Here is a 16,503-nt window from a genome sequence, read left to right on the forward strand (position 1 = left end):
ATCAAGGAATAATTGTTTCTGTTTCCTGCCATTTTTGCTTTTTTGGGTTGAGTTGTGTCTGTGTTTTTTTCTTCTTTTAGTTTTCTTGTTTAGGAGTTTTCTTGTTTTTACTAGGCTGTATTTTCCCTCCTTGTATTGGGTTTTCCACCTATAATTCGTTGTAGTGCTGGGTTTGTGGTCAGATATTGTGTGAATTTTGATTTGTCTTGAAATATCTTTGTCTCTCCATCGATGGTGATTGATAGTTTTGCTGGGTATAGCAGCTTGGGCTGGCACTTGTGCTCTCTTAAGGAGTGCATGATGTCTGTCCAGGCTCTTCTAGCTTTCACAGTCTCTGTTGAGAAATCGGGTGTGAGTCTGATTGGTCTGCCTTTATATGTTACCTGACCTTTTTCCCTTACTGCTTTTAGTATTTTTTCTTTACTTTGCACACTTGATGTTTTTACTGTTATGTGTCAGGAGGTATTTCTTATCTGGTCCAACCTATTTGGAGTTCTGTAGGCTTCTTTTATGCTCGTGGTCATCTCATTCTTGAGGGTAGGGAAGTTTTCTTCTATGATTTTGTTGAAGATATTTACTGTGCCTCTTAGTTGATACTCTTCTCCCTCTTCTATTCCTATTATCCTTAGGTTCGGTCTTCTCATTGTGTCTTGTATTTCCTGGACAATTTGGGTTAGGAGCTTTTTGTTTTTTACATCTTCTCTGGCTGTTTTGTCTATGTTTGCAATGTTGTCTTCTGCCCCCGAGATTCTCTCCTCGATCTCTTGTAATCTGTTGGAAATGCTTGCTTCTGTGACTCCTGATTTCTTTTTTTGGTGTTCTGACTCTAGGGTTATCTCTTTTAGCGCTTTCTTTATTGTGTCAATTTCTGTTTTAATTTCCCTCTTCCATTCCTTTATTTCTTTGGTTCTGTTTTCATCTCGTTCTTTGAGTTCTTTGAGTGTTTTTCTTGTTTCTTCTTTAAAAGCTTCTGAATCTTTTTGCTTTTCCTCCCTTTCTTGTTTAAGTAACTCTATCAGCGTCTTGAGGCATGATTTCAGGTCTGTGTCTTCTTTCTCTGGAGTGTTTGGAATTCCGATGTTTGCTACTATCTGAGAGCTGTGTTCTGGTGTTGCTAGATGGTCTTGGTTTCCTTGGGATATACTCTTTCTCTTTCCTCTTGCCATTTTGTTGTCAGTGATATGTTCTTGCCTTTCCCTTGTATCTGGTCTGTGTCCCTGGTACACTTTCCGTGTGCACTCCGCAGAGATCTTTCTACTCCCCGCAGCCCAGGTACCGGGTGGCAGCTGGGCCAGGCTCCGCTCTGTGTACTGAAGTTGCGTCCGGGTGGGAACAGACGTTCCTAAGATCTGTTCCTGGTCACAGATGCTCAGCCTCTCCGAGACACCTTTCCAGCTGGCAGGTGGGCCAGGCTCCGCTCTGCGTCCTGAAGTCGTCTCAGGGTGGAAACAGAAGTTCCTAAGATCTGTTCCCGGTCACCGGATCGGGGAGGACAGGGCAGGTCAGGGCAGGGGGTGCCCTTTCCGTGTGCATTCCGCAGAGATCCCTCTGCTCCCCAGCAGCCTAGGTCTCCCACTCACCAGTTGCTCAGCCTGTACGAGCCGCCTTTCCGGCTGGCAGTTGGGCCAGGCTCCGCTCTGCGTCCTCAAAATCTGTACTTTTATCTTTGTTTTTTTTTTAAATAAAGTTGTTCAATTAAAAAAAAATGCCTTTGAGTGATCCAGCAGGTACTATTTCTTCATTGTTCCTGCTTTCAAGATTTTTGCCTTGTAATCCTGTCCTGCCTTCTTTTTCACTATCTCCCACACTCACTAAATTAGCTTCATCTACAAAAATAGATTTCTGGTCCAACTGCCTTGCCCATAGTGGGCTTGACCTTCATACTTTAAACAACATCCAAGACAATGTCCCACAGACATACATACTGGCCAATCTCACCTAGGCATCCCTTACCTGAGGTTGTCTCCTCCTATGTAGCTCTGGTTTGTGTCAAATGGACAATAAAATCTAACCAGCATACCTTCCAAGTAACTTTCCTTGTAGAAAAATATACTTCAGCAGGAGAGGCTGTGATTAATATGCCATGAATAAAGGACAGTTACTAGGTTCTGCTAGGTGTCAGATGAGATCTTAAATGTCCTTAAATTTAACCCTCACCAGAGATCAGGAATCAGCAATGTGGTGTGATTACCCTTGGAATAATGAGAAAGTAACATTAAACCAATTCATACAATGCCACATGATAAATGGTTGTTACTGGATTTAGGTTCAGCTCCTGGATGTAAGATATACCAACCATGAAATGATGCTGTGGTAAGAAAGACAACCTAATTTGAAAAGCCAGCTGAACTAGGAAAGAGAAACCTCTTTTTCAAAGTCTGCCATTTACCTTCCATATAGTACACTATTTTTTTAAAGAAAATAATTGTTTTGATTTTAAGTCTATTTGAATTTTGTCAACAAATATGCCTGTGCACCATATGCATGCCTGGAGTACATGGAGGTCAGCAGCACCGATTATAACCCCTGAAACTGGAATTACACTTGGTTGTGAGCCACTTTATGGGTGTCGTAATCTAATGCAGGTCTTCTGGATGAACAAGAAGTGCTCATAACCACTGAGCGAACTCTACAGACCCATAAGGCCTCCAATCACCACTGAAAGAGAGGATTGGCCCTCAAAATTGGTACAGGACATGCCCAGACAACAAACTCTCTGCTCAAATGAGATTTATCACCCTGGAAGTACAAGCACTGTCCATGATGTTGCAAAGCGCAAAAGCATGCAGCAGCATGCACATGCAAGAAAAGTAAGGGAGGCAAGAGAAGTGAGAGCAAGAGAGGTGGTTTGTGCAGCAGTAGGATTTTAAGGGCAAAAAAGGAAGTCTTTGCTAGGGTGAGTTGCTAAATCCCGACTACACATACTAGCTACATAATGAATTTGGAATTTTGAATCTTGATGTTTTGTCTCAGGAATGGGTCAGAGGCCAAATAAGAACATGGGCACTGGGGACTAGCTTTAGGAATGTAACCAATTTAGTAAAGGAGAAGAAGAGTGGTCAAAGGGCAAAACCTGTAAACAATGTTTGTCATGCTCAGGCAGGACTCTGAGAATCCCCCACTCAATGCTTTGTTGCAGGTGGCATCCCTGATGAGGATTCAACACAGCTGAGCCCTGGGACTCCTGGCCCAAGATAAACTGTAAGTGGCCACCCAGGAGGCACAATGGATGCACCCAGCAACTCTGCCCCACAGGGCCCCTCTCTGTGCCACCAGAACCCTCAGCCTCCAGAGGATGGCATGGCCTGTAAAGTCTCCCACTAACACTTCAGAAAGTTCCAGTATGAAAAAGCAGATGGGCCTCAGGAAGCCTAGTGCAGCCTCTGGAAACATTTCCCCCAGTGGCTGAAGCCACAGACAGGGTTTGTGCAGGAGATCCTGGTGCTGCTTTTGTTGGAGCAGTTCCTACATATTCTGTCCCAGACACAGAGACTGAGACATTCAACCCAGAGATGAGACAAAGACTTTTCACCCTGATTAAAGACCTAAAGAGATATCACGGGAGACCAGGAGACAAGGCAAAGGGTGTTGGGGTTGGTTGTAGGACCCCCCTTCCTGGGACCCCCCAGTCGAGTCTCAGGGCAAAGAGTTATCCAATAAAACACAAGAGACCTTTCTGTTGCAAAAGCACGAGGTAGTTTAATGATGGAGCTCCGGGCTGATATGTATCTCACACGGGAGACAGAGGTAATGACCCTGAACTCAATGAGGAGGACTTATTTATAGGGAAAATTACATAAGCAGTTAGCAACAAGCACATAATAATTTCATTGGTTTATTCAAATTGGCACTCTCTGCTTTTGTGTATAATTTAACTCTAGATCACTCTGTTTTGGGGCACACTGACCTTCATACTTTGTTTCTCTCAGGACTACAAGGCCAGCCCAGACCTTACCAAGTATAGCTGGTCTAGGTTTGGGCCATTTCTTTAAACAAGTTATTTTGTTCTTAGCCTTAAAGCATACTTGTCCTCCAAGCAGGGTTAGTGGAAGCTAACTTGATACTTTAACACTTTCAGAACCATTCTGTCTCTCTGTTGTTCCACAGCCCCCAGCCTTCCCCAAAGTCCTTTGCAACATTCTGTTCTACAGGAGTCAGCACAGAGGTCAAAGATTCAATGCTGTTCCTGACCCCATGCCACCTCTCCAACAATCAGTGCCAATGCCTGATTTATTGTCAGTAAATGAAATTCTCAGACAGCATATCTTTTTCTCTACACACCAATCAAAACATGAGTGCACTGTCCCATGGATTGTAGGACAACTCTGTTGGATGTCTTTGTCTCAGTAATGCATGATAATTTTACAGGTTAGCTAAGTGTAGACATGCATTTCAATAATTCTGACACCCTGATCTGTGAAGCACAAGGAGCACTAGAGACAGCGTGTTTGAGATGGACTGGGCTGAGGAGGAAAGAGTGCACTTGGGGAAAGTTGCCTTACATCAGAAGCAGGACAGCAGACTTCAACCATGACCCTTGAAACTAAAAATAATCAGTGTTCCTGTACAGAACAAGCTTGACACCTTTGAGTCAACTGGAATGTAGAAGGAATATAAAGGGACAAGAGCTAGTATATTATAATCTGATAGTTGATTGATCATATGCATGTGTGGGGCAGACACCATCAATAGAAATAACAAAGTCATCAGACATCTGTGTCTCTGGCAAACAGAATTCATATTTGTTCAGATGATGGAACTAGTAGCCACAGGTAGATTGTGAGTACCTCAGATGGACCTCAGGTCATTGATAAACTTATTTCGGATCTGAGTAATTTTCAGTAATCTTAACTACATTTTAATTTAAGGAAGACCCATTAATTGATAAGCAGGATGCCACTGGCTACCATATGATCAAGAACAGCTGGAGATATTGAGGAGTAGAACCTATTTCTGAACCTTTGGTTGTGACAGCTCAAAGATCCAGAGAACCATAGCAGAGAGAGAAGAGTCACATTGTGCACTCATCATATTTACCCATAGTAAATATGTGGTGTCCGACTCAGGAGGAAGGCAGAAAGAAAATAAAGGAAGAGGGAAGATTAAGGGAAGATACTTGGATCAAGGAGGTAAGAAATCTGTGAGTGTAAAATATAAATCTGGGGAGCAAGATGGGAGGCAACAGGGAAGGATAGGATAGTTCACATCCAGAGATGGGAAAGAGGAGGGAGAAGAGCAGGCTTCAGGGAGGGCAGGACAACAACATAAGTCTTTAGAGAGGGGTTGGACACTGACAGAGCTCAGATGTGCACTTGTGAGTTAGGAATCTGAAGAGAAAGAACAGATGCTCAAAAAACAGTAGCAAATTGGGAGCTAGGCCCTTGAAGGGGAAATAAGGTTGAGGGGTGTAAGGATGGAAGATTACAAAATTCTAGTATTCTTGAAGTAAACAGAAGGATGGAAATGAACATTAAAGGATGCCTGAAGGCTGAGAGAAAGCTAGGTGCTGGCTGTGGGTTTGGGGCAGTAGTCAAAGGTGTAGAGACTAGGAGTGCTTATAGGGAGGCTCAGGAGTAATGCAGAGTTTCTGGAAAAGCTAAAACAATGGGTAGAATGGATCAGGGCCTAGGTCTAAAAGCTGGAGACTCTGGCCAGAAGAAATAGGGTGTTGAGGACCAAAGCTGGAAACGAATAATCTAGATAAGGGAAATAGGCCAGCAGGCCAAGAAAAGATCCATGTTAGCATAGGCAGATAGTTCGAGAGTAAGTTAGAAGACTGCCAAACTATACTGCAATCTGTCAATGCATAGGGCCATCCTAAACAGGACAGTCCAATAGAAAATCAGCTCCTAAGACCCCTTGGTCAGATGAGCCTGAAGTTTATGGTTCTTAAAAAACACTTTACTACAGATCTTGGAATGTCTAGCAGAATTTACTGAAAAGGTTAAATAAACAGAGGTGACAGAGCAGGGTAAGTGTCTAGGGAGACAGGCCCATGCTAAGGGTAAAAAGGTTGACAGAAGATAGGATGGTGAGGAGAAAAAGAAGTGTTTGGAAGGAGGCTCACAAATGAAAGGAAGCTAAGTGGGTGATCTTTAAGATGTGAATATCAACAAACTGGCGACTAAGCTTGAGATGAGGACAGAGTCTAAGGCATATGGGATGGTAGCAGACAAAAGGAGAGTCCAGGAAAGAGGAGTAGTGGAAGAAACTTATGGAAATAGAAGAAGAAACAGAAGGTGGGATTGAGAGGATTGTGCCAAAAAGACCAAAATATGGAAATGAGGAAAAATACCTGAAGGAAAACAGAAAGGCCTGAAGGAGGAAAGAAAGGAGGCAAGGGCAGGTTAAGAGGGTAAGGTTAGTGAGGAGGACAGCAGGCTTCTCAGTGGAGGGCACAGAGCTGATGGTAGAAAAAGAAAGGAGTTCAAGGGGGAGAAGGACTGGAAGCCTGGAGGGTACCTAGGAACCAGAGTAGCAGGGCAAGAGGGAGAAGCTAACCAAAGTGCAGGGACAAAGTACAAGGATATAGGGGACAAATGGAAGTAAGAAAAGTCTGATAAGAAATGGGACAGTGGAGGGTATGAATCTGAGTTTGAAGATACTCACAGTGGGGGTGGAATGTCTGGGGAGAAGCAGCAGGCTATGTGATAGCTGGGGGACATTAGGAAATGAGAGATAATTCAAGGGGCACTAGGAGCTTGGCAGGGGACAGGGGGCTAGTGTGTAGAAAAAGATGTTTAGGGAGAATGTGGACTGACTGAACACCTTCAAAGGAAGAGGGTCGACTAGAGGACAGAATGTCTTAGAATGAGGACTCAGGGAAGTAAGATAATGAGGAGGGGGTCAGAGAGTCAGCATAAAGGGGGGAAGTATGGAATAATATTTACAGAGGGTGGTAGAGGAGAAAAAAGGTACATGGGGAAGTGAAAGAGCATGAAGAGAAGACCAAAGGCTAACAAAAAGGCATATGTCTTCGGAAGAGTTCAAGAGACTCTGGACATAGACTAATTTCTGGTGACAAAACAAAATGAATTCTGTGGGTGAGTGTGGAACCTACAGGTTGTTGTCCAGAAACACAGCATACTGAAGAGAGTCAGGGGTGATGAACATCCAGGTGGTTCAGTGGAGAATTGTACAAGAGAGGACATGTGAACAAGAGGAGGGAAGGAGCACAGAGAAGGGGATAGAGGGGAGCAGGCTGAAGAATAATGGTAGGGGAAGAGAGCAGGATGATCAGGGAGAGGAGAGAGGAGCAAGGAAGAAGCTGGAAGTGTGAGAGGTTCTGGAGGCTTGGCAGATTTAGAAGGATGTGGACAGACAGAAAATGGAGGTCAAGATATTGTGTTGGGGTGACAAGATACTAGTGAGACAAGACCAAAGGAGATATCAGGAGACACAAGAGCAGGTCACTTGTGAGAAAATAGGAAATTATCACAGAGGAGATAAGACCTGGGATGAGGTAGATAGTGTTATGTTGAATAGGGAAGTTCAGGGTATGTCAGGGACAGAGGAATTCAGGAATTTGGGAGGGTTTAATAAGTTGAGAGTGTGCCAGAATGACCAGGTCAATTTTATATGTCAGGTGTAGAGAGCAAGTGTCTGGGGCTTTAGTAATCTATGTAGAAGCTCAGGACTTTGGCAAAGTGTGGAAGAACAGGGCAAATTCAGAGACTGCTCTGGTCACAATACTCCTGATGGGGGGCAGGATACACACCAGAAGTAAAAAGACTTAGATGTAAAGCAGCAGAGTCATAAAGACATGAGAAAGCTAGAGGGGCTTAGAAGGTCAGGGAGGTTCAGCACCAGGAAAGATCAGGAAACTATTCCGAGAGTAGGAGACTAAGGGAGAAGAGTCCTGTAGTGGAAGGCTGCATGCTTGGCATCATAGGAGGAAACCATAAAGCACAGAGGAGGATCAAGAGAATTGGAACAAATAAGAGGGGAGTTCATACATTGTATAAAAAGGTTAGAAGTCTAAAAGAAACAAACTGGATTCTGTAGAGAGGAGGTAAGAAGAGGGAGGAGGGATGAGGTGAAAGTATGGAAGATGGGGCAACAGGAAAGAGGAGGGAAAAGAAGAGGAGCAAGAAGGGGAGAGGAGAAGAGGTAGGGTGGAAAAGGACAGAGTATGATAAAGTGAAGATGGAAAAAGAGGAATGTTATAAAAGAAAGGAAAAAAAATGGAGCAGGTGAATGGAGAAAAGTGTTGGAAGGAGGGAAAGAAAATATAAGCGATGGCCCAGGAAAGAAGTGGAGAGGAACAAGAATCAAAGAGGACAGAAGAAAAAAAGCAAGGGCCACAAAAGAGGAGAGAATGAATGAGGAGGTAAGAAGGGAAGTATGAAAAATAGGGAAGAGGGAAAATGTTGTAAAAAGGAGATGTTTGTAGGGAAGAAGAGGGTGTGGCAATAGGAGAGAAGTGGGAAGATGGGGGAAGGGAAGAGGACAGAAATTAGAAGCAGAGATAGGAGAGAATGTGATAGAGAAATGGAAAAAAACAAAGTGGAAGGAGGAAAAATAGAAAGAAGTTGGAAGAGTGTATTGGGAGGAAAAAAGGAAATAGTGGTAAAAGGAAGAAGAGATACAAAGAAAAAGGAGGAAAGGGTGAAGGAAGGGAACAGAAAATAAAGGGATTGAGAGATGAGAATAGTAGGTAAGAGAAAATTAGAGTTAGGAGGAAAGAGAGGACACTATGGAACAAGAATGAGAAAAAAATGTGAGGGGCAAGAGAATGTGGGGAAGACGGAGGAGGAGGGAAGGGAAAGAAAAGGGAAGAGGAAGGAATGTACGGTAAAGGTGGTAATGTGAAGAGGAAGAAGAAGATGAAAGCAGGACAAGGGTAAAGCACAAATAATAGGAAATAGTGAATGGGGTGGGAAGAGGACGTCGAGGTTATGAGAAATTTGAAGAGAAAAGGCAGAAGGACGGAAGAGAGAAGAGTAGGAAAAAGGATGGAAAAGAGAAGTTATGGGAGAAGGAGGATGGAATGGAGAAAGATTATGGAATAGACGGGGTTATCAAAGGGAACAGAAGAGGGGAGAAGTAGAGGAGGGAAAAGTGAAGGGAGTAGAAAAGGGAAGAAAATAAAGGAGGGTAAAAGCGAGGGGATGAAGGCAAAAGAAGGTAACTGTGAGGGAATAAGATGGAGGAGAAACAATCAACTGTAAGGAGTAGGAAAAGAGTGATGAAGATGATGAAGAGAGAAATTAGAAGGAGGAAGAAAAAGGAATAGCAAGGAGAGATGAGAATATAAAAGACAAGGAAAGAGACAACAAAGACATCATCTTCGGGAGGTGAAGATGATGTGAGAAAGGAACAGATAAAGGAAAAATATTAAATAGAAGAAAGAAGTAAAAGGGGGCAAGGATGAAAAGAGAAAGAAAGGGAGAAGTGAAAAGGAGGAAAGAAAAAAGAGAAAGGTGGGGTGTTGCAATGATTTTCAACCCTAGCTAGCCATTAAATGAAAACACCAGACAGTAATTAGAAATACAATCAAACCACCTAGATTGGGCAGAATCCCACTACTCTCTCTATTCCCCAGCTAAGAGATCCCTTAAAACTTGCCATTTTTCAATGTCACGTGTTCCATCTCCATCTTCCTGTTTTTCACTAAAACCTCCTCTGACCCCTTCTCCAGTCTCCTCTTTGCACCTCCCTTCCCCCCTACCCAATAAATGGTTCTTTCCTTCATTTAACAAATGAAAATGGGAAGGTATAAATGCAGTCTCCTCATGGCTAGATAGCCATTCTTGGGGAAGTGGAATAAACCTTAAGATAGGAATAGCTTCAGGACAATCTACATTTCCTCCTTTTTGTCCAGTTAAAGTTTTTTCAGCTATAAGATGAATATAACTATTACCATTTTACAATTTATAAAGTATAAGACAGCATTAACATCTTGCCTATCAATTTTGTCTGTTAAATAAAGCCCCTTTTCAATATGGAAAGATATATTTCTAGGTCTAATTTATATCTCAGTTTTAGATTGTATATCATCTGAAAGTCACCTTTTGAATGATCTATATTAACCTTTTTAATGCCAAAAAGCTGGTCGGGCTATGAGGCGCCCATTCTTGTACAATGTCAGAAATCTCATAATGACTAATAATACATGATATTGAGAAGCACACAACACAGCTTCCAAAACTAGTCAATTTATAGAGACCGCTGTCCACTTAGACTATCCCTCATCTTTCAAATATTGGAGTATCAGTCTTCAGCCTTCTGGTCCTGGATCATATCTGACAGACCTTTGTAATGTAGAAATTTGAAGGGATGATAATTTTGAGTTGTCAAAGATTATCAGTCGACTATTCTGCAAAAGTGTCCCTTTCTGGACAGTACTGTCTGTAGATGAATGAGGCAATTCTTGTCTAGTGGCTATCATGACCCAACTAGAGCGAATCCATCGATGTTCAATTTCGTCTTCGAATGTAAGAAGGGGTACTGTCAGGAGGAGACAGTTCTCTAGTAAAATGATTCTTAATAAAACATGTCTGTAAATATCATTTTCTGTGAAATTCTGATGCCTTTGAAGATGATATATCTACACAAAGCATATAGTAATGATTTTGTAAAGTCTTGACTACATTTGGCTATTTCTAATTGGAATATTCCAATACTTTCTTTTGTTTGATTAACTTGAATCAGTGTAAATAGCAGTTACAGGACTAGGTCTAAGCCTTATATTTCCCAATGTACTGAATAGACATTATGCCTATATGAAAGTAACAGTATTGATATCGATTTTAGTTCAATAAGAAATTATACTAGTGAAAATATTAGATTTGTATTAAATGAATTCCATTAAAATGAAAATAGTATAACTTCAACCTCATATCAATTACAATTATTTCTACTAATAAGATATAGCTATGTAATATTTTGTTTAAGAGTAAATTTACTAACCTATCATATTTCTATTTCTCTAACTTCCATAATATTACTGTATCTATCATTTCTCCTCCACCCCCTTCCCTGAATATGTGTCTATAGTGTGGTGCACATATTTCAATTTACCAAACTCTGTAAAGTGGAAGACATCCATCTGCCAAATTTCATTTCTTTGGGTACCCTTGGGGTTAGTTCCTGTTGGCAATGGAGTTTGACTATATAATGAGAAACTAGGATCTTGCCTCACAATTTCTGTAGTTTGTTGCCAAGAATTATACAGAATTCTTTCTTTAAAGTTTTGCTGTTAGCATGGTGTTTTTATGGAATTCAGAAGCCTTTATTACACATCCTATCCATAGCAAGTCAATTTCATTATTACCTTGCACCAGAGGCTCTGGCAGACTTGTATGAGATCTTATGTGTGTTATACATATTGGATAACTCCTATTTCTGATCATTTGTTGTAGCTGAATAAATAGTGAATTAAATTCAGGATTATTCTGAATAAATTCAGCAGTATCCATGTGTAAAACAACCCTTTCTGCATATTGTGAGTCAGTTACTGTATTAAGAGAAACAGGAAAATCTGACAGCACCATGAGTATTATGTATAATTCAGAGTTTTGAAGTGACTTATAAGGACTCTTAGCCAACTTACTGACATCTTCTGATTTATATCCTGCCTTTCCTGACTTACTGGCATCAGTATAAAATGTAGGGACTCCAGATATTAGAGTTCCCTTAATTATACTTAGGAGAATCCAATTATTTCTTTTTATGAACTGAAGTCGCTTGCTTTTAGGGTATCTGTTGTTAATCTCTTCCAAGAAATTACTGCATGCTCTTTGCCAGTATTCTTCTTGTGCCCTTAAGAAAGCAATTTCTGCATTAGTAAAAGGTACCCCAATTTTAGCTGGATACATTGAGATTAATTGTCGAAGTCTCATTTTACCCTTCTTTAACAATTCAGAGACCTCACTGTCAGTATTTAGTTTCTCACTCTGTTTATGTGCCAAAAAATCAATTCTAACATATAATCTTCTCTCTGCATAAGAATTCCTGTAGGAGAATTAGTTGAAGGCAAAATGACTAAGATGTAGGCCATTTTTGGATCAATATGATCTAGATGTGCATCCTGCAATTTCTTGAACAGTCTGTATCTGTCTTTGATAATGTTTTCTGACTATTTCGAAATCTTTATTAGCAGATTGACAGTTTTCCTGGCCAGACAGTGAAACAGAGGGGATATTAATATGGGTTTTCCACTGCTGTAATAAATCTCTTCCCCATAGGTTAATGGCTATATGAACAATATATGTCATCAGTTTTCCTATTTGACCTTCTGGTCCTATATATTTAAGCCACTTGGTGTTTTGCTTTATTTAGGTTAAAATGCCAATACCTTGAAATTGTATATCTACCTTTTGAAGTAGCCAACTAGCAGGCCAAGATTTTGGAGAGATGATGGTGACATCTCTTTCAGTGTCAACAATTCCTTCATTTTCAATAGTGTTTACTAGTAATTTTAGTTTGGTTCTTTGATCTTCTATAGATGTTTGCCAAATATATGTTTTTGGCTCACTTCAAGGCTTTTGAAATTGTTTACAGAAGTCACCTCAGCCTTGTTTTCTCTCAGAACATCTGTTTTCTAATCAGTGACATTTAATTGTTCTGAGAGAGAGAACTCTCCCTGCCTGTCATTGTGGCCAGTGAGAGCTCCCCTGGAAGTTTTTGGCAGGGTGTTGCCCCATTTGTCTTTTTTTGCTCTCCATTCCCTCATCACGTGTTGGTTTTTGCCACATCTTTGACATATTCCAGGAGGCATAGGCCCCTTTTCTGTATTATTTTTATTTTTCTTGCAGTCATACATGAGATAACCTTGTTCACCACAATTAAAACATTTGAAATATTGGGTCATCTCTAGCTGTCTAGTGGCAACTACTCTTAGTATATCAGGTGAGCAGGATCCATCATCAGCAGTATATCTAATACATTCTTCCATTGATGCCAACCTTGCAATCAGCAGTCCGATTATATCTTTGCATTCATTATTTGCATTTCCAAATGCTAAGGATCCTATTGTTGCCTTTCCTGCTGCTGAGTCTGATACACTGCATTCCACAGCTGAGGTTAGCCATTTTCAAAAGTCAGGGAAAGTTTCTTTAGGAACCTGTATGACTTGAAGGAATGGTTCAAGTTTTTTTTCCCTGATTCTGCAATCTTGTCGCAGGATTTTAAAGCTAACCATCGACATAATGCCAGAGTTTCTTCATCATATACAGCCTGCACTTCTACCTCAGCAAAGTGACCTTCCACAAGCAGCTGATTTACAAAAATTTCTCCACTCCTGGCTCTATTTTGTCCTGCTATCTCCCTTACCTCTTCTCTCCACCATGAGATCCTCTGTAAATTTGCAGCAGGCTCTAGTATTGCACTTTCCATATCTCTCCAGTCTTGGGGAATTATACTATTTTACTAGCCCAAGAAATGAGGAGTTGTTTTACAAATGGGGAGTGCATTCCAAACTTTGTAATGCTTTCCTTAAATTTCCTCAGTTCTTCCACATCCATGGGTTGCCATTTTAATTCTTCATAACCCTGTGGATGTTTATCGTCTGGAGGTCAACTGGCAATTTCTTTCCTAAGGCAAGGAATGTTTGATTTAGGGCCCTTTCTTGTGCGATTGATCTCATGCAACCTGTGGGCTTGGAACCCAGTGTGTCTGTTTGTTCCCTGTGTAGATGTACGGTTGGAGGGAAAATGGGGATATAAACACAGCAAGGCTCTCCAAGGTGTAGATGTCCAAACCTGTTCACTTGTTTGTAGAAAACCTACCTCAAAGGGAGTTTAGACTCAGGGAAGTTGGGTTCTTATCCATAGGTTGGGTGCCTACTGTTGTCTAAGAGACTCCATAAAACTGTCATTATTGATGCCATGTGTTTCATCTCCAACTTCCTCTCCTTCATTAAAACCTCCTCCAAATGCTTCTCCTGAACCCTCCATCCACCTCCTTTCCCCCTGCCCAATAACTGGCTATTTCTTTTATTTAACAAATAAAAATGGGAAGGTATAAATGCAGAGATCTCTTGAGCACATAAATAGATAACCCTTTTTGGGGAAGTGTAATTGACATTAATATAGGAATAGATTTAGGACAATGCAAATTTCACTTTTTCCTGCTAAATCACTGGATCTCTCCTGTATTTATCAAATAAAAATGGAAAGGTACAACTGAAGTCACCTCATGAGCATGTGACTAAATTGCTCTTCTTGGGGAAACAGAATTAACATTAAAATAGGAACAGCTTCAAAACAATCTACAAAGGAGAAAAGAACTGGAAAGTAGAGAGGAAAATAGGAAAATGAAGAAGAGAAAAGTAAGAAAGAGGCAAATAAAAGGAAAGGGAGAAAAGGAGAGGGGAGGAAAGAAGAGGAAACAGGAAGGGGAGAAAATAGAAGGGAGGCAAAGGAGTGAAGAAAAGACAGAAATTAGGAAGAAATTGGAGGACAGAGGAAAATAAAGAAAGGAGAAAGAAGTGTGAGCATTGCAGGGGAAGAGGAGTAAGAGAGAATAGAAAAACGAAGGGTGGAATGAAAAGAAAGAATGGGGAGAAGTAAGAAGAAGACAAAAGAAAAAAGAAAAGAAAAATGGAACAAGAAAAGAGAACAGGATGGGGAAGAGAATAGATAGGAGGAAAGAAATGAAAACTTAAAAAAGATGTACAGAAGACGAGAGAAGATAATTGGAGGAAAATGTAGGTAAGAAGAAAAGGAAGAAGGAAAAGAGGAGATGGAGGGAAGTTGATGGAGTAAGAGTAGGTGAAAGGGGGAAGTTAATGGGGGAAGGAGAAGGGAAGAAGATAAAAAGCAGTGAGGTAGGAAGAATGTGGAGTGAAGGAAAGAAAGACCAAAGAGAGTGAAGTAGTAGGAGTGGGGGAAGATCAGGGAAGAGGAAAGAACAACAAAGCAGGAAGAGTATTGAAGAAGTAAGTAATACAAAGTGGAAAGAGGATGTAATAATGATGAAAATGGAAGAGCAGGAAAGAAGAAAAGAAAGAGGAAATGGAGGGAAAGAGAAAAGAGCCTGTGAGTGTCCAGAGGAAGGAAGGGGAAATAAAAGGAAAGATATCAGGTAATTGTAGGGTACAAAATTAATTAGCAGTTTACCCATGGAAGGAGTGAAATGGAGGACACACAGGCAAACAGAGAAGCAAGTCTGTTGTCTTTTTTTCCTGAAAGAATTATTTTTATTTATTTATTTTACTGATAACTTAAAAATGGTTCTTGTTAAGCATTGATATTTAGAAAGAAAAGTAAAAACCAAACTTGTTTATTGTTGCTTTTTGCCATCTTGTAGCATTTTACACACAGGCGACGATCATCAGAATACCCTGGATTCAGTAGAAAAAACTTTTAAATGAAGTTTTGTACAGTAGAAACTTCTCAACAGTCAAAATTTGGACTGTTCTGTAAAAAATACATGCAAAACATACTTTTCTGAAAACACTTAACTTTGAACAAAGCACCGAAATACACAAATGCAGAATGAAAACAGCATTTCAACTCCACCAAAAGTAGTCTTCATAAAAGGTATAAAAGTCACCTAACTTCACTAGGCACTGTTCACTTTTTAGGCAGGAGTCAATAGAAAATATTGCCCACAAACAATATCCCAGCTCTATGGCATGTTTCAGAACGCCTTCAACTTCAGGCTTTAATAGCGACAAGGGGAGTAGGATCGTGATCGAGAACAAGACCTGTATCCTCCACGACTGTAGTAAGGAGAAGGTTACCACCTTCTGTAAAGCTGATCCCTGTCTTGAGCTGCTCTCCATCTCTTTCCTCCTCCACCACCTCCTCTGTATGATCTGCTATAATACTCCCGGTCATCATAACCCCGATCATATCCTCTATCATAATAGTCCCGGCGCCGTGAACTGCAGTAAGTGGGTCTCCCCATATAAATTCCTGGTGTTGGGGTATGGGGCCTTTTTGTTATAGAGAAATCGACCCTAATTTGACATCCATCGAGCTCCATTCCATTGGCACGTTTATTAGCTTCCTTGGTATCATCTACATTTTCAAAATATACAAAGGCAAATCCTATTGACCTTCTAGACTGCTGGTCATACACAATAGACACATCAGCAATGGGGCCGTATTTAGAGAACACATCTCTTAGATCTCTTTCTGTGGTGTATAAGCTCAATCCAAACACTCCAAGACAACAGTTTGGGTCAGGATTTGCCCGGTTCCCAACATGATGCCTCCGAGCAGACATGGGAGAATGGTTGTGGCTGTGGCGTCTGCGATAATCACGGCTGTAAGACCTGCTCCTGGATCGTCTATGAGAGAGAGATCATGATCTTGACCTTGTATAATGCCTTCTTGAACTTCTTCTTGATCTAGACCTAGATTCAGATCTGGATCTTGACTTTGATCTAGAACACCTTGAATCTTCCTTGGAGCGAGACCTTGCAGGTGTATGCCATGCAGATTTCCCCGATCCATGAGCACTTCCACTTTGGGAAGCAGAACGGGATTCCTGCTCGCTGAAGTTCTGCTCTCCGCTGTCGCTTATGACTCCGGGTTGCTGTCACCACTGCTG

The 16,503-nt window shown here is 41.0% G+C and overlaps 1 protein-coding gene across 1 annotated transcript; it reads right to left on the minus strand.

The window, feature by feature from the left end:
- Positions 1 to 15,560: 15,560 nt before the first annotated feature.
- LOC308415438 (transformer-2 protein homolog beta) lies at positions 15,561 to 16,176 on the minus strand (the record flags this gene model as incomplete). The annotated part of the gene is made up of 1 exon (XM_080910483.1): positions 15,561 to 16,176. One exon carries the CDS (start codon positions 16,174 to 16,176, stop codon positions 15,685 to 15,687), a length of 492 nt encoding a protein of 163 aa, XP_080766609.1. The 3' UTR covers positions 15,561 to 15,684.
- Between the last annotated feature and the right edge of the window lie 327 nt (positions 16,177 to 16,503).

The sequence above is a fragment of the Micromys minutus genome, assembly GCF_963924665.1.
Source record: "Micromys minutus genome assembly, chromosome: X".
In the NCBI taxonomy this organism is placed as follows: domain Eukaryota; kingdom Metazoa; phylum Chordata; class Mammalia; order Rodentia; family Muridae; genus Micromys; species Micromys minutus.